At 47.0% G+C, this 16,915-nt stretch overlaps 1 protein-coding gene across 1 annotated transcript in view; it reads left to right on the top strand.

Moving 5' to 3' along the window:
* LIPC (lipase C, hepatic type) overlaps positions 1-16,544 on the top strand; it is a 129,423-nt gene extending 112,879 nt beyond the window's left edge. Inside the window, exons 7-9 of the mRNA XM_032864851.1 lie at positions 9,071-9,188; positions 10,712-10,930; positions 16,204-16,544. Coding sequence (XP_032720742.1) covers positions 9,071-9,188; positions 10,712-10,930; positions 16,204-16,315 — 449 coding nt within the window. The 3' untranslated portion in view covers positions 16,316-16,544. The remainder of the gene's footprint in view (positions 1-9,070; positions 9,189-10,711; positions 10,931-16,203) is intronic.
* Positions 16,545-16,915: the final 371 nt, after the last annotated feature.

The following is a 16,915-nucleotide window of genomic DNA, read 5'->3' as shown; positions in this document are numbered from 1 at the left end:
CTCTGCTTTAAATCATGGAATGTTAGCATTTCTAGACGCTGCTCTACCCTGCCATTTCACAGACACAGACACCCAGGCCCAGCTGGGGAAAATCATTTGCCCAGGGACACAGAGTGAATTCTTGGCAGAGTCAGCATTTAGACCCAGACCTCCAGCCTAGTTGAGGGATTGATTTCCTCCCCGCTTCAGGAACCTGCCCTTTCTCTATTGGTGGAGGTGAGGGAGGGAGGAGAGAAGAAGGGGGAGGTTTTGAGATCAGCTGGGAAGAAAGGAGACTACTTTTCACCTTCCACGGCTTGGGGGTATTCTGAACTGAGGAGCTTGGTAGAGCTGGAGGACATCTGCTGGGGGCTTGGAGATGGGGAGAAAGGGCAGGCAAGCATGTCGGGAAGGAAGAGGGGAAAAAAAGACCAGCAGATACACTCTGAGGTACAGTCTGAGTTCCTCTCTTTTGCCAAGGACCCAGATGCCCGACTACCACAAGCCACTGGTATGAACTCACAGGGGTCTCTTTCCTATGACGGAGGACCAGAGAACTACATTTGGCCAGCGCCGTCTGCCCCAGCAGCTACAAAAAACCAGTGTGTCCATCCAGTCATTTATTTTTCAAACATAAATTGAGCCAGAGTAGTCAGAGCCCCTACTTCATGGGGCTCACTGAAGACCATGCCCCGCCCCCCCCCCATGTAAATGCTCAGCGCCATCCCAGGAAGACAGGCAGGGAGACCCTTGGAGACAACACTCGGGTGTCTTTATTGTCAATGACTCATCTCGCTCCAGATACTTCTGATGAGCATGGCCCTATGAGTCAGGACTGCCTGAAACAGGTCAGAACCCATCTCAGCCCCTAACAGAGGTTCCCAGGCTGAGCTGTGGCCCACATTGCCCCTTCCTCTTCTCTGGGCCTTCCAAATTCTCCCCCATTCTGCTTCAGTCCTTCCAGTGAGCAAAACCCTAATCTGTTCACCAGTGGGGAGTAGCACCCCAAGCTGCCCTGGCTATGGCCGGAAATTATCCCTGGGTGAGACTCTGCCCATTTGGGAACAGCTGCTCGGGGGTTGCTGCAATCTGGATAACGCTGCGTCACCCAGTGTGGTGGCTGTGGCTAGTTACATTACTGGGAATTACATGCCATCAAACATTGGCTTCCCCAGTCAATTAGCCACCTTTCAAGTGCTCAGATATGTGGCTACCATATTGGAGAGCACAGAAATGGATCTCTTCCATCATCACAGAAAGTTCTGTTGACGGTACTGGCACAAGGCCTTTAATCTAGGTCCCTATAACTACACCTTTCTCCACCCATCACTATCATGATCATCTCTGACTTGGGCCCTCCAAGCCCATTTCACTGGCATTTGATGAATACTTGCAGATTCTTAAAAGAAGAGACTTGCCCAGCTCTGGTTTCAGAGAACCTATAATTCATATTTTTTAAGAACATCTAATTGCATGATATATTTTAGTGCCGGGTCTGGCTGGGCAAGCTAAACATGGCCTCCCGATTGTAGCTCCACAAAGGGTGACTAACTTAGCCCTCATTCCTCTGGCTCCAAAGATATTTCAACGAAACCATCAAAGAGTCTGTGCCCACTCAGCCGGTAGCACAAGGCAGTTATTGCCCACTTCTATTTTCACTGTCCCAGGAAGAGCCTTCACCAGTCTGGGAGCCTGTTTTTTAAAAGAGAAGAGAGGGAACGTATCCATCCTGAGAGAAACCTGCTTAGTGAACCTTATCTAATTAATGCTCCAGCAGTGGGATGAGGCCACTCAGAGCGGAAGGAAGTGGCACTTATGGGGACCTGTTCTGTCCAGGCTCCCCACTGAGTATATTGTTACAAACTAGCTCCTTTATTGTATAATCCTCACAACAAGAGACAGAGGGACAGAGACTGAGATGGGTCAGGGTGGAGACTGATGCTGGTGGATTTTCCAATAAATAAACTGAGACTTGGAGAGTTTACAACTTCCCTAAGTCTCACAGTCTGTGAGCAGCAAATGTAATGTTTGACCCCAGGTTGCCCTGGTTCACGGCCCTTGTTCTTCCACTCCACGCGGTCTCCTGACTGTAGCACCAACACCAGTCCTCCCCACTCCTTCCCTCTCCCTCTCTCTCCCTCTGCACTCTGGGCCTCATCCCACCTAGGGGAACTTGCTTAAGTACTCTTTCCTTTTGGTTGGTAGGCAACCAACCAAACTGTAAGTTGGGGGAATCTGTTTGTCTTTGGCTTTTCTCCACTACTTCTTTAGGAAAGGTTTCCCTAATTTCCAGGGAGAGGTCCAGAAAAAGCACTGGGTGTAGTAGAGACAGCACAGGCTTGAGATTGGGAATAGGGCGTCCAGAATTTGGCTTTGCTGCCAACCTCATATTTGACCTTGACCTAGTGACAAAACCCATGCGGGTCTCAGTTTCTTTAGCCACAGAGTGATGGTGTGTGGATGACTATGGGCGTGAACCGCTAAAACCGACCCCTGGGGGTGCAGCTCAGAACCGTGCCTGGTCAGTTCAGCACATAGGAAGGGAAAAGGTGTCCCTGGGTTAACACCTTCTAGAAGCTGGGCACTTTAATATACGCTGTCCCATCGCATCACATTCTCACAACCCCCCTGTTAGAGTCCTCTTGATGCCCGTTTTACACATGAGGAAATGGAGCTTCAAAGAGGCTATGAGGGCTCACGACCATACGGTGGTAGGTGGTAGAGCTGAGGGCTTCTGTTGTCCTCCCACATGAAGCACCTATGGGCACAAACAGCAGGCAGCATGATGCCAGTCAGCACAACACTCCTTACCACACACACACATACACACACACTCCCCCAATCTCACCCCCAGTGGAAAAGGCAACTGCTCACAGAAGCAGGAAGAATCCAATCCCCCGACATCAGGGTGTAGGGGAGGAAAATTTTTCCTCTACCCTTTCTTTTGGCTGGCCTATTAATTAAGTTGACATAAAACAGCTCAGCAGGAGAAAATGTTAATTTCATGTGTATTAGAGCCTCACAGAGCCGTGAGAGGCTCAAAGAAGTCAGGCAGTTGAAGCCTACCTGCCATCCTGAGCTAAAGAGAAAGGGATGGGGCTTCAGAGAGAAGGAAGTTAATTCACAGGAAGATGAGAAGAGCCAAGGTTTGGGAAACAAATGTTCATCACACCATGCAGAGACAATGGGACACAGAACAGAATCAACACACAGGCTTGAAGCCCCTCCCCCTCCCCAGCCCCCCCCACTTCCCACCCTCATCACCCAGACTCTGCAGCTGTCTGTGGCAGGAGCTGTCTCCCTGGACTAGGCCCCTATCTAAATTCTTAGAGGCAGGTAAGTGGGAAGCAAAAAACTCTTCCCAAGCCTTCGAGGCCTTGACTGTCTTCCACTGAAAATACCTCACGTGCATTTGGAAGACGCTCACTCTAAAGCACTTTATGAGGTGTCTCATGGTACTGTGAAACCCAACTGCAGCCACCAACATGAGCCCAGAGCTGCACAATACACCTGCTTCCAATACACCTGCTCCTGCCCTCCCTCCTCCAGCTTCCCTGGGTGCTGGCCCCCTGGTGGGGTAAGCCCTCACGGGGCCATCTTCAGGCTCAGTGTCAGGTCCGAAGCCTCCCTCTCGAGTTAGAGGCATCTCATGTCTAGGAACCAGCCCTCGGTGTGGCAAGACAACACAAGAGATATCATTCCTCCCATCTTCATGAAAGAAAATCGATACACTTAAAGAAAAAGGCCTCTTTGATGTTTGCAAAGAAAATCATAATATCTCCCAGAGCCAATATCTAATGATCTGGAATCATTTTTTTTTCCATGAAACAAAAAGAAGGAGGAGGAAGAGGAGAAGAAAAAGAAGGAGAAACAAAATTTCTCTTTTCATAAATTCCACTAAGCCAATGTCTACTGTGGCTGCCTTATAAAAAGAACTTAAGTGGCACCAGTGGGGTTTACACAAGATCAGAATCCGGGGCTTTTAGGGTACCGAACCTCAGGAAGACTCTATTTGAGGAGACTCTCCAAAGGCCTCCCATCTCTGCTCTAGGTGGCATTTGCCTGATCTCATTCAGGGTTAATGGACTGTTTCATGCTCTTTATCTTTAAGACCTAAAATAATTTCTCCTCCCTGAACCGAGGAATGCACTGGGCTGTCCCCTCCACAGTCACAGGATCAAAAGCATTTTTCCTAAATCATTTTTTAAAATCCTTACTAAACATGTCATGAGGGAAAGTGAGCAAAATGACTTCTGCTTTTTTCCTTAATCTTTGTAACAGCATCATTGTCTGGGGGGGAAGGAGAGGGAGTGGGGGATGAGGCAAATTGTCTCTTTTTCTTTTAAAGAAAAACACAAAAATCCAAAATAGGAACATCTAGTTAGTTCTCCGTATGAAAGCCTCTTTTATATTTATAAAAATAATGCCATTTCAAGATTTCTCCCCCAAAAAATGACTTCCCTAATGCAGGTCATTTGGGACCACCAGTGCCATCAACCTGCCGAGTTCTACAGCTGGGCTCTCGCAGACACAATGGTGCCCTCATCCCCTCACCCCTGTGCCCCTCCACAGCCTACATATCCTTCAGGAGTGCTTGGGAGGCCAGTGGACTCGGACTCCTGGCCATTCCTTCACCTTTGGGGTTCCAAATTCCTGCACAGACTCCACCTTGGGAAGATACTGCAGGAGGTCAGGTAATTCTCACTCAAAGGATGGGAGCTAAAGGGGTCTTGGCAAGCCGACCCTTGGATTTTACACCCTCCCCCAGAATTATGCAACCGTGGCATCTCAGACGTGGGAATCCATCTCCTACTCATGAGTGAAGAACAAAGGAAGACAAAAACCCATCTCTGGCTCAGGGACCTGAGCCATTTACCCCCATTCAGGGACTAGGCCTTCAGGGGACAGGCAGGAAGAATATGCAGCAGCCACAGTCTAGGATGGATGTCAGCGGGCGAGACCCTCGAGGCACTTTGTCTCAGTGGCTTTCTTCCAGGAAGGTTTTGACGGCTGCCTTTCCTCAGGGACTGGGGGTTTGCCATTTGCTTTCAAAGAGCAGATGCGGCTTGCAGAACCAGGACCTCAGGAGACAGTGGAAAGGGGATTTTAGAATCAGACAGACACCTGGGTTCAAATTTGGCTCTGCCTGTAACACTCTGGGTGACCTTGGATCTGTGTCCAAACCTCTGCTTCCTTGTCTGACGTCCAGCAGAGTAACTGACATCCTAAGTCTCTGGAGAAAACAGGACTCTGCTGGCCAGGGCCAGCTCAAGAGCATGGGTGGGACTCCTTCCAGTGGGTGGGCAGTACTAAGGAAACTAAGGAAACCGACAGGGCCTGCACCTTATCTAGTCTCCTTACCAGGACGAAAAATGATGGAGGCAGAACACTTCGTGTATAGGCTGGTGTCTCCTAGGATCTCCACAAGGGCCGACCCCCATTCACAGTTAGGTTCTTTAATGCAGCCCAAGTCCCTGTCCACAAAAGAACCGCTAAAGACCCCTTAGGTGCCCGCTGCATGCTGGGACTTGTGCTGACAGGAGCATTCACATGACACCAAGACTGCCCTGGGGAGAGAAGACATGGACATGGATGCCCAGCCCATGAGACAAGAAGACAGAGGGGACAAGAGTCACAGAAGTGACTTATCTTCCCAGCTACAAGCTCCTCTAAGTGGAGCACCGTGGCTTTTGGCCCTCTTGTTCTCTATTCTAATACTTTTAAAAGCTTTTTCTTTTTCCAGCAAGAGTCAATTAGAATACAAGCATATTGTAGAAAACCCAGAACTTGCAGGAAAGCGTGAAGAAAGATAAAAATGACCTCTCCTCTCCAGAGATAAGCACTGTTACATTTTATGAATCCCTTCCTGTGTATTCTGTTTTATAAAGTTGGTCTCATGTTAGCGATGCAATTTTGTATCCTGGTTGTTGTTTGGGGCTTTTTTTTCCCCCCACTTCTTTCAGAAGGATTGAAATTGCTCCAAAAATATCTTTTAATGACTTCATAAGAGTAAATCACATGGTTGGGAATATGAACTCGGAATCAGCAGTCTCAAGTCTAATTGCAGCTTCCCCCGTTCTGAGCTGCACAACAATGGACAAGTTACTTAACTTTCCCCAAGCATCAGCTTCTGCATTTGTAAAATGATGTGAAGGGAAGATAAAGCGGGCATCTTATGCAGTTGTTGTAAAGAGAAAAGAGGTAATTATGTGACGTGACTGGCTCAGTGTTGGGGACACGATAAAAAGCTAAGTGGTAGTTCTCATGATTGTCCTGATTAGTCAGTCCATAGTCATTCTTCAACAGGTGAGTATCTCAGGTGTTGCTGATTTATTTTTAGTTATACAGTTAAACAGTTCTGTTATGACACTCTTGGACTTAAATCTCTGTCCATATTTCAACCTTTTCCTTAGGGTATATAAAGCTATGGTCCCAGGTACAAACACTTAAAAGTTCAAGTTCTAGAGCCTGGTGGCCCGGACTTATATCCCAGCTACACTACTTCCAAGCTGTGTGATACTGGGAAAGTCACCTAACTTCTCTGGGCTTCAGTTTCCTCCTCTCTAAAAGGAGGTGATGATTATATCACCTGTTGTGAGGATTAAATGAGATAATAGGTGCAAAGTGCCTGGCACAGGTAAACAAAATAAGTATTAGCCAGTGTTGGTATCATGCGTACTGCTAATAATCCTCTTTAACTCCTCTATCCCCAACAGCTCTTAGCACTGGCTTGAGCAGAGTAGACTTCCACTTCATACATATGAAATTGGATTAAAATTGGTTGCTATGGGGGATCCTTGAGTGCTCTGCAAGATGCCTGTCTCCTTGTTAGGAGGTTACCCGAGGCCAGTCCTCCCGCCACCTCCTGTCTACATCTGACCCCCACCCCACACACCTATGGCCTTGTCTTCAGAAGGACCTTTCCTTTTGCCTCTGTTCAACTTACAACGCTGTCTGCCTGCGACAGGGTTCTCTTGATACACCCCCAAAGCGTATACAGCCTCTCAGAGGCTTCTGGGATGTTAGGCCAGAGTCCCTGTCTCCATCACTGCCAGCCAGGGTGGAGGGACCCTTTCTGGAACCTGGGCCCACTGCACTTCTCTTGTTTCTCACCCTCAGCCTCACAGTCCTGAGCATCTCAAATTGCTTTATTCCATTTATAAGGATCTGAGCACCTGTTGGGCACAGGGTGCTGTGCTCAGGGCCAGGTGAGGCCCAAGCTAGCTTCCACCTAAAGCAGAAAACTCCTGGCCTATAAAAGTCCTCAGTTCGTGTTTGGCTCTTGCCATGAACATAAATATACAAAAAGAAACTCTGGTGCTTCAGAGTCAACCCAAGAGATAACCCTAGGCTCATAAGCAAGGCCACCACAAAACCCAAATGAGAAGGTCAGTTTATGCCAAAGGGGAGGGTTGTGCAAACAACCTAGAATCCCAGAGAACCAGGCAGCCTGGGACACTGCAGCTGGGGTGCTGGCAACACGCCACCACAACAGCTGTTGCCGGGTCCGTGTGAGGTTCCCAACCTCCCAGGGCCGTGTGGCATTTGGTAGGTAGGACACTGACTCACGAAGATGATGAATTTCCACGTGCCGGGGGTATGGGATAGATGACAAGTGGCTAGTGTCATGATCTGTGCTTTCTGGTGGGAATTCTCCTGCAACACAGCTTGAAACTCAGGTCTTGGGGACTCAGAGGTGGCTTCCATCTTGCTACATGGTAATACACATCATGTTACTCCCAAGCCAACTGTCGGTTCGTTCATCCCACCAAGCTGGTTAGACACCTACATGGTGGAAGTCACTGTATCAGAATTAGTGGATGAATCATTACCTAGAACAGGAAAGGCAAATCCACAGCAAGCAGCCCAAAAATCCCTCTGCCCAAGACACCAATCTCCCCAAGAGCCTGGGTGTAGCCTCAGTACCCATCTGCACATAGGGCTCTGGGCAGTCCGGTCAATCGGGTGGAACTGACATGCCATATGAAGCCTCTTGGCCATCTTGGAGCTAAAACAGTACAAGCATGTAGAGAATATGGAGACAGCAAGAGACAGAAGTGCAAGCAGTCCGTTCATTTTGGAATGAAGTGGGGTAACTGCCAACAACAGCCCCATAGGCAGTTGGTGTAACAACACAAGGTTAGTCAAGGCCATCTTAGGAAGCTTAGCAATAGGCCCAGGCTAAGAGACAGACTCTGCTATGTGACCTTGAACGAGTCCCTTCTGTTCTCGGGCCCCGATTTTCTTATTCATAAAATGGGGATGATGACAACAATACCCACCTCCGAGGGTTCTTCTGATGAGTGAATGAGATGAGGTAGTATGAAGTGTTTAACCATACCTGTGTGATAGTAAGTGATTTGCTTTTATTAATTAAATATAGACTGTATTTAGGTCAAGAAGAGTAAAATACATTACCGTCTCCTATGCAACCCAGTGGAAGGACATTCTGAACATATGATAAGACAGAAACATTTTAGATCCAAGTGCTAGAACTAGAGTTGTCTTATTTCCATCAGAAAATGTCCTTGTGGAACCCCACGGAGCTAGTGCCCAGCAACTGCTCCAGAATATAGAGATGTGGTCACTAGAGCATATGCTTCTTAACTAGAGCTCTGTCCATCCCAAAATGGACCCCATCAAACAGAGGCAAACATTGAAAATGGCAATGCGTCCTCTTACCTGTGTCAGGTGCCTCAAAGTGATAATATCCTTCAATTTATGAAAGGGGACTCTTGCCAAACACATGGAACAGTCCAACAGGATTGCACCCAGAAACGGGTGAGAATGTTAGGTATACCACATTCCCACTCTGCCTGCTTCTGTTAGATAATACTTATTATTATATTATACACACACCATATGTCCTCTGTAAATGTTTAATAAATACAGAGAAGGAAAAAGAAAAAAATTTTAAAGTATTCATAATCCCTCCACTGGGTGGGAGGGAAGTTGGTGTCTATCCATCCAGACTTCTCCCTCTGCATTCTTAAATTTTAAAAATATGATATTTTTAATTTATAAAAATTCCTGTTTTTCCTATTTAAATTCTCTTTCCCTCACCCTCTCCCCCTCCACCTTCTCTCTTTAGTGTATCATTACCAGTTCAAGATCCAGTTCAACAACCAACTTAAGAAACCCGTAGAACCAACTTTTACTATGACACTCCTCGGAACAAAAGAGGAAAACCAGAAAATCACCATCACTCTGTGAGTATGAGGTGCAGCGCCGTCTATGCTGATGGTATGCTACTTTTTCTCACAGGGTCTAGGCGGACCCCATAATTTTCAAGGGCCAGGCCAGACACAGCCCACGTGACTGCCCCCAAACACCTGTCCGATGGGATGACACCCCCCACCGCCATCTCCTTGTCATCCCTCCTCAGCCTCAACCGGTCCCGCAGACTGCATTATGGCGAAATGACCTGTGTTTACAATGGGTTCGTTGTGAGATGAGCTGAGCAGAGAGGGAAGCCAGAGGTGGTGAGGTCCATCATCTACTGTGCGGGCAGAAGAACCAGGCAGGAGGAGCAGGGAGGGCGGGAGCAGGTGTCCACAGGACAGCCCTGAGCTCCTTTCCAGTGAGTTCTGAAAGCCATAACCCAGAAACCAAATGGGTTTTAACTTGGCACAAATTTCCCTTCTCAGTCAGCCTGCACTGCCAGCCCTGCCCATCTGTCCTCTGCCCCGTTACACACCTGCTCACAATGTGAACAGTGGCCTCATGCCTCCCTCAGAGACTCCCCAGCCTCAACGACCAGAAATAAGGCTTTTTCTCCACATCTCGACCCTCACTGTGGCCTCTTCCTTGGAAGAGACACTAGCCTTCCACCTGCCCCAGGGACAGTTCCCAGCTTCCAGAAGATCTCCTCCAGCCTTGGGTCTCCGGTCATCACACTGATTCCGTCGTTCAGCAAGTATTAGTCCGGGTTCAGCCCCAAAGGTAGAGGGGACCCTAGCCCTAGGATGCTCACAGCCTAGCAGGGTGGAGGGATTCCTAAGCAATTCCTTACAACATTCTACAGGAAGAGCTATGACAAGCTGTGCGGAGGAACCCTCCACCCACCTGTCTTTCCCCAAATCCACTGTTACCTCTGCACTGTCCCAGTTCTCCCCTGGGGAATAGTTCCAAGGTGGGAAGGGCATCTCCTGCTCAGTCAGTGTTGGGACATGCTAATGTCCTACAGAGTAGTTAAAGCTGCTAATGATAACCAAGAATTTGCATTTAAATTTTGCTCCAAACTGGTGCTTCCCTTTACCATGTGGTTTTCTATTACTGTTAAACTTCATTGTTTCTATTTTTATGGGAAGGAAAAAAAGCATGAGTGGGGAGATAAGAGTGTGGGGTGGCTCTGCTGTGTTAATCAAACCTCAAGGGAGCTGAACTACCCAGAGGTCATTGCCAAAGCCCCACTGTCTTCTCAGGGGCAGTTTCCTAATTTGTTAAAGCAGAAGCTCGGAAGCATGAGCTCAAGAGAGTTACCAGATTCATTATGGCAGAACTGTCAGAGCCTCTTAATTATGCCAACCTAAAAAATACACGGTTTCCCCAGTACTAATGGTCTGGCTCACCCGCTACTGTTCCTACTGATAGTCTGTCCCATACCAGTTTGGAAAATGCAGCCGAAAAGACCTTCCCAAGTCATTCGGGCAAACCCTACACAGCCTGAGTGTGCCCAACATGACTTGGCTCTTCCAAATAAACTAGGTCTGATTTCCTTTGTATCTTCAAGGGATGAAGAAATTACTAGTAATAAAACCTATTCCTTTCTCATCACGTTGGATGTGGATATCGGTGAGCTCATCATGATCAAGTTCAAGTGGGAAAATGGCACAGTATGGACCAATGTCTGGAACACGGTCCAAACCATCATCCCATGGAGCCAAGGGCCTCTCTACTCGGGCCTCATTGTCAAGACCATCAAAGTCAAAGCGGGAGAAACCCAGCAACGGTGAGTACTGACGCAGCCTCCCCTGACATCTAGCAGGCATCTCCTCGTCTCAGCCCCTCCACAGTTAACACTTGCATTGATATCATAAAGTAGCCACGATCACGTCCCATGATGGCACGTGGATGGTCAGAAAGGTGAGATGGCCATCCCGAGTCCACACAGCCACAGGGGGAAGGACCAGGCTTTGCACCAGGTCTTCTGACTTCCGGTCTAGCCTCTTTCCACTGTCTGTGGTCCAGAGCTACCTGCCTCGGAGTTCGAGAATGGCCTCACTGGCCCAGTCTTTTTCAGACTTCAGCTGAATCATCAGGAGTTGTCTGTGGGTGCCGCCGTCCAAGGACTGTACTTTGAGTGGCAAGGACCAAGACAGACATTTCCATTTTGTTGCTCACCCAGAGAAATGCTTTCAACAGATCACATTCTCGAAATCCCATTCTGTGAGGGCACCTTTCAAATCTTTGAGCGCCAAAGAGCCCCTGGGGAGCTTGTTAAATATGCGGGTTTCCCAAAGACACCTGCAGACCTTCTGCTGCACCGTGGTTTGTGAAGGAACCCAGGACACACATTTGCTAATAAATAAAAGCCCTAAGAACTTGTGATGTGGACCAAGGGAGTAGCCTTAAGAAGCTCTGCTCTGTGCAATTTAATGATTTAACGGTCTCCCTTGGCCCCAAAGTCCCCGGGGACAATAAGGGGTTGGGGACAGAGTAAGACACAAAAGAAAGAAAGGGTGGTCCAGCTGCCCCTTAAGTCCTGTCAGCAAAGGGATGCCCGACACATTTTGCCATGGCAGCTCTGCTTCTCTAGAGTTCTGCACTTCTCCATGAGAGGAGAATTCTGCCCTTCCCCAGACTACCCCCCCCCCCCCCCCCCCCCTTCGTGTCCAGGGAACTCGTCTCTCCTCTCCCACCTTCCTTTGTTGGGAAGCCCATTTCTCTCTGGGGCTTGCCCCCAGTAGAGATGGAAAACAGCAGGCCTCTCACCTCTGAACTACGCTCCCCCGCTCATCCCACGGGCCTCACGGCCAGGAGCGGCCCGTGGCAGATATATGCCCCTGACTCCCTTATACAACAGCGCTCTGAGTTTTTATCTCCCTGGGATACAAAATCCTGGCAATTACTAAGAGCACACTCTGCCGCTTGCCAACAGATTTCTCCACACGATCAATTTGAGAAAATTAAACTGCTTCTCTCCTCTTAGACACTTAGCTATTCTTGCATGACTTTCTGGCCCATTCGAAGAGCTCTGCTTCTGACAGCCAGCCCTCCCCGCACTCCCTCAGCTCGAGGGTCATTCCTCAGGCCTAGCGGCTGTTCCCGATGACAGTTCTCTGTGGGTCGATCTGAAAGGCTATATAAAACACACCAAAGCCTTCTCACGGGTGCTTACCCACATGGTTCTGAGGACGGAAAGAGCAGAGGGAAAGGAATGATGCTTCCAGAATTCCCACCGCGGGGAGCCCACCAAAGCAGGTCGAGAGCGTTAGTCTCATGGAACCTTCCCAGTGACGCTCGGAAACAGGTATTATTGGCGATGCAGATCAGGAAGCTGGGGTCATGGACCTGACACAGCTTGGGAGCATTGCTGGTAACTGTCCGAGCCCAGATCTGACTCGGGGTTTGTCCGATGCCTTGCCTCTTTGCTGCCCAGGCACTGTTCCCAACAGTCCCTTCCTCCATTCATCTTGGCCCCAAGAATCTGACTTTCCTTGGCCCAAAGCACCAGAGTTGCAGACCTGGGTATTTGCATACCTGTGCTTCAGACCCTTCCTTGGAGCTGTAGGGGGTACAGGCTGAAAAAGGAGGAGGGGTGGTGGGACCTATAGCTTTTTTTTTTTTTTAATTTATTTATTTATTTGAAAGACAGAGATTACAAGTAGGCAGAGAGGCAGGCAGAGAGAGAGGAAGAAGCAGGCTCCCCGCCGAGCAGAGAGCCTGACGTGGGGCTCGATCCCAGGACCCTGGGATCATGACCCGAGCTGAAGGCAAACTGAGCCACCCAGGCGCCCGACCTATAGCTTTTTAAGTTATAAGTGCTCAGTGGCTCTTGTGTGCCTTCACAGCACGAGGTACCATTGGGGGATACAAAAAAAAAAAAAAAAACACCTGAGGGTGGCCCTTGGCAGAAAGAAATTCCAGGACCTAATAATTAGGAAAATAAGATGCATTAATTTTACTAATAACATGCTCCCTCCCAGCGCTTCTCAAACCTTCATGTACCCAGGAATCATCCGGGAATCGTATTTAAATGCGATGAAAATGTAGGTGGGGTGGGGCCCGACATCCTACGTCTCTAACAGGCTCCCATGTGCGGCTGCTGCTGGTACACGGACCACGCTTCGCGTAAGTGAAGAACTAGCACTGCACGATCTAGGAAGCCTAGAAGGAAGACAGCAGTTCAAGGGTGTTGCACCACAACAGGCTAGGGGGAGGCCAGGCGGCATGCCCAGAGAGAAGGCAGCGACCAAAGCGATAAGGCAGGCAGAATCTGATGGTCTGCCGCTGCCGACCCTAAGCTCAAATTCCACTTTCTGCTCACCACCTGTGAAGCCTTGGACACTAACGGCACCTCGCAGAGACCCGGTTCTGTAGCGACAAATGTAATTTATAATATGTATCTTATGAGACCAATAGCAAACTACCCATTTTGGAGTCCCACTACAAACCACAATCCCAGAGCCAGGATGCAAATACGCAACCTCACAGTCTTAATCTCTCTGCTAACTCCAGGGCACAAAAATGGTTATAAGTAACTCACTCTGCGCCTGCACCGAAGGAATTTGATGAGAGGTGCTGTTCTCTTCCAGGGGCACAAGGCCAGGGAGGAGAGGACCTACTGGGGTAGAATAGACAGGACAGAAAACATTGGTTCGACAGCAGGACATCGAAAGTGATCCACTACACATAATAAGAAAATGTTCACTGTCCCTAGTAATCATAGAAATACAAGACAAAAAACCAATGAGATTATCGCTGGTCACCCACTAGCTTGGCAGGAATTAAAAAACAGACAAGAGCCAGAGTTGGTAAAGGTGTGGAGAAGCAGGCATTCTCATACACTAATTGTGGGAGTGCAAATTATGGAGCTGCAGGAGAATTTCATTCAACAACTAACATTTCGTGAGCACCTACCTTATACCAGGCACTGTTGTAGGTCCCAGGTATACAGCAGGGAACAGAATAGGCAAAGCCGTCAGTCTCATGAGCTTACACTATCAAAATTTTAAATATACAAAATACCCAGAATTTTAACTTTACGTGTCTATCCTGGAGAAATACTCAAAATATCCACAAGAGATATACCTACAGGTACAAAAATGTTTGTTGCAGTACCGTCTATAAATAGCAAACCATTAGGGGAAACCTCAATGTCCATCAGTAGGAAAATGGCCCTAATGCATTGAGATACACCCACACAACGGAATGTGATGCACGAGGTAAAAAACAATGAGACAAATTCATAAGAAGTGAGACAAATAGGTCTCCAATTCCATTACTTGATGACAATGAAAAATGTCAGAAAAAGACATACATTATAACCCCACTTTTGTTAAAAATTCTGTTTACATATGAACAGTGATGTATGTGTAAATGCACAGAAATAGGTCTGGAGTGGGGCGCCTGGATGGCTGTCAGTTCAGTGTCTGACTCTTGATCTCAGCTCAGGTCATGATCTCTGGTTGTGAGATCAAGCCCCGTGTGGTGCTCTTAAGATTGAGTCTGCTTGAGATTCTCTTGCTCTTTTCTCCCTCTGCCCCTCCCTACCTCAAATAAATAATAAATCTTTTAAAAAAAAAAAAAAAAAGGAAAGGAAAAAATGGAGAGAAGGAGGGAGGGAGGCAGGGAGGAAGGTGAGAGAGAGGAAGGAAGGAAGGGAGGGAGGGAGGGAGGGAATGAGGGAGGGAGGAAAAAAGAAAGAAAGGAAAAAGGAAATAGGTTTGGAGAGACATAAACTAAACCAGGAAAGTGGAGAGGAATGATATTGGTAAAGTGTGAGGGCAGAGAGGATCTTTAATATTTGACTTCATTTATTTCTTTACCATTTGAATTTTTCAAAATTGCATTCACAAATTATTTGTTAACACTTTTTTAAATTTTAACTTTACTGAGGTATAAGTGAGAAATAAGATTAAGATATTTAAAGTGTACAATTGTTGTGATTTGGTATCTGTATACACGTGAATGGATCCCACCACCTGGTTAGCTAACACATCCATCACCTCTCTGATATGTAACACAGTGGTGTCAACTGTAGTCTCCCTGTTTTACATTAGATCTTCAGATCTTATTCATCTTATAGTTGAAAGGTCATATCCTTTTAGCAATGTCTCCCTATCTTCCCCTCCCCTGGCTCCTAGGAACCACTTTTCTACTCTGTTCCTGTGAATTTTACTTTGGTGGGGGGGGGGTGCAGATTCCACGTGTAAATGATACCCTGCAGTATTTGTCTTTCTCCATCTGGCTTATTATACACTATTTTAGTTTAAAAAGTCTGATTTTTTTTTTAAGTCTGATTTCGTGAAGATGTGACCCTAGATGTAATACCAGAAGGAAAAAGAAGAAGAAGAAGACATTAACTAGAATTCTTAGTGACTTTTGATAATTTTTCTCCTAGAAGATGCAAGTTAACAACACAAACCAGCATCTCCGGCCAAGCTAACAAACCATCAAAGCTGTCTAAGGCTTGGTCTCCAAGAGAGACCAGAACACAGAGCAAGGTCTCCTTTAGCTGGACAGTGCCTGCACCAATAAGAGGAAAGGGCTGGGCTTGCCGGGCTGAGTCCAGCAGAGAGGCTGGTGACAGTGGCCTTGTGCCCAGAGACCTTTAAGAGCAGCACTGACAAACTGGAACGTGTCCAGAGAAGGAAGGCTGGGGAGAGAGGCCTGCCTTGTGAGGAACAGTTGAAGGAACTGGGAATGTTTACCCTGGAGTGGGGGCAATGCTGTGAAAGGAACAATAGTTACCCTCAAATCTTTGATGAGCTGTGGTTGGGGAGAAAAAAAAAAAGGGGAACTGCCCCGAAGACTTTCTGCTCTTACTAGAGCTGAAATCACCCCAGTGCAGAGCTCCGGGAAGCAGCCTTTCCCTGATTGCTTTCACTGACTTGGGTTTTATTTTTCTCTGAAGTTATGAAAATATTTGTGCACATAAGAATCCAATTTCTTTAAAAATAGCATGCATTACATAAATTGAGTTTTTATTTACAAAGGATGAAACACTTCAGTAAGCTCCATCTTAAAGTTAATGCTGTGTTTGCTCTGTTTTCTATTCAGAATGACATTTTGTTCAGAAAACACGGATGGCCTACAGCTCCACCCAAGCCAGGAGAAAACCTTTGTGAGATGTGACGTAAACTCTACAAAGTTGAAAAGAAAGATCAGATGAGCTTTAACGAAGACCCAGGGTGAAGAATAAATGATCTTATTTCTCATCTGGAATGGTTACTTTATTTGGAAACCCAAGTTATATAAACAATCTTGCATAAAGTTTAAACAAAGCTTAGGTTTAAAAGGGGAGTGTGTTTCACTATGCTAAACTCAGCTTTTAGAAACTATATTATGTAACTGTATTCAAATATTTGTGTAACTAAAATTTTCCCCAGTGTATCTCTGATTGTAATATATGCAAATATAAGTACAAATAAGAGCCATTTTAGATCCATTGTTCTAATTTACAATGTCTTTTACTGTTAAGTCAAATTCCTAGTTTATTCTGAGCCGTTTTTTGAACCATGCTGGAAAGGTACTTCTTTATGACAGAACTCATGCTTCAATAAAATGAAATTCCAATTACACACTGGTCGTATGTCCCCACATACACGTGCTTTAAGACAGTTCAGCTCGCTAAAAGAAGAAAAATTCTAATTAAGCTAATAGCTGACATCATACAGATTATACAATTATTTTCAAACCAATAAAAGTAGAATCCTCCTAAAACTACTAATGGTGGGCGCCTGGGTGGCTCAGTTGGTTGAGCAACTGCCTT

This window comes from Lontra canadensis, unplaced genomic scaffold (genome assembly GCF_010015895.1).
Source record: "Lontra canadensis isolate GAN:19392208 unplaced genomic scaffold, GSC_riverotter_1.0 scaffold28, whole genome shotgun sequence".
In the NCBI taxonomy this organism is placed as follows: domain Eukaryota; kingdom Metazoa; phylum Chordata; class Mammalia; order Carnivora; family Mustelidae; genus Lontra; species Lontra canadensis.
The sequence above is the reverse complement of the archived record's forward strand: the minus strand, read 5'-3'. Positions and strand labels throughout refer to the sequence as shown.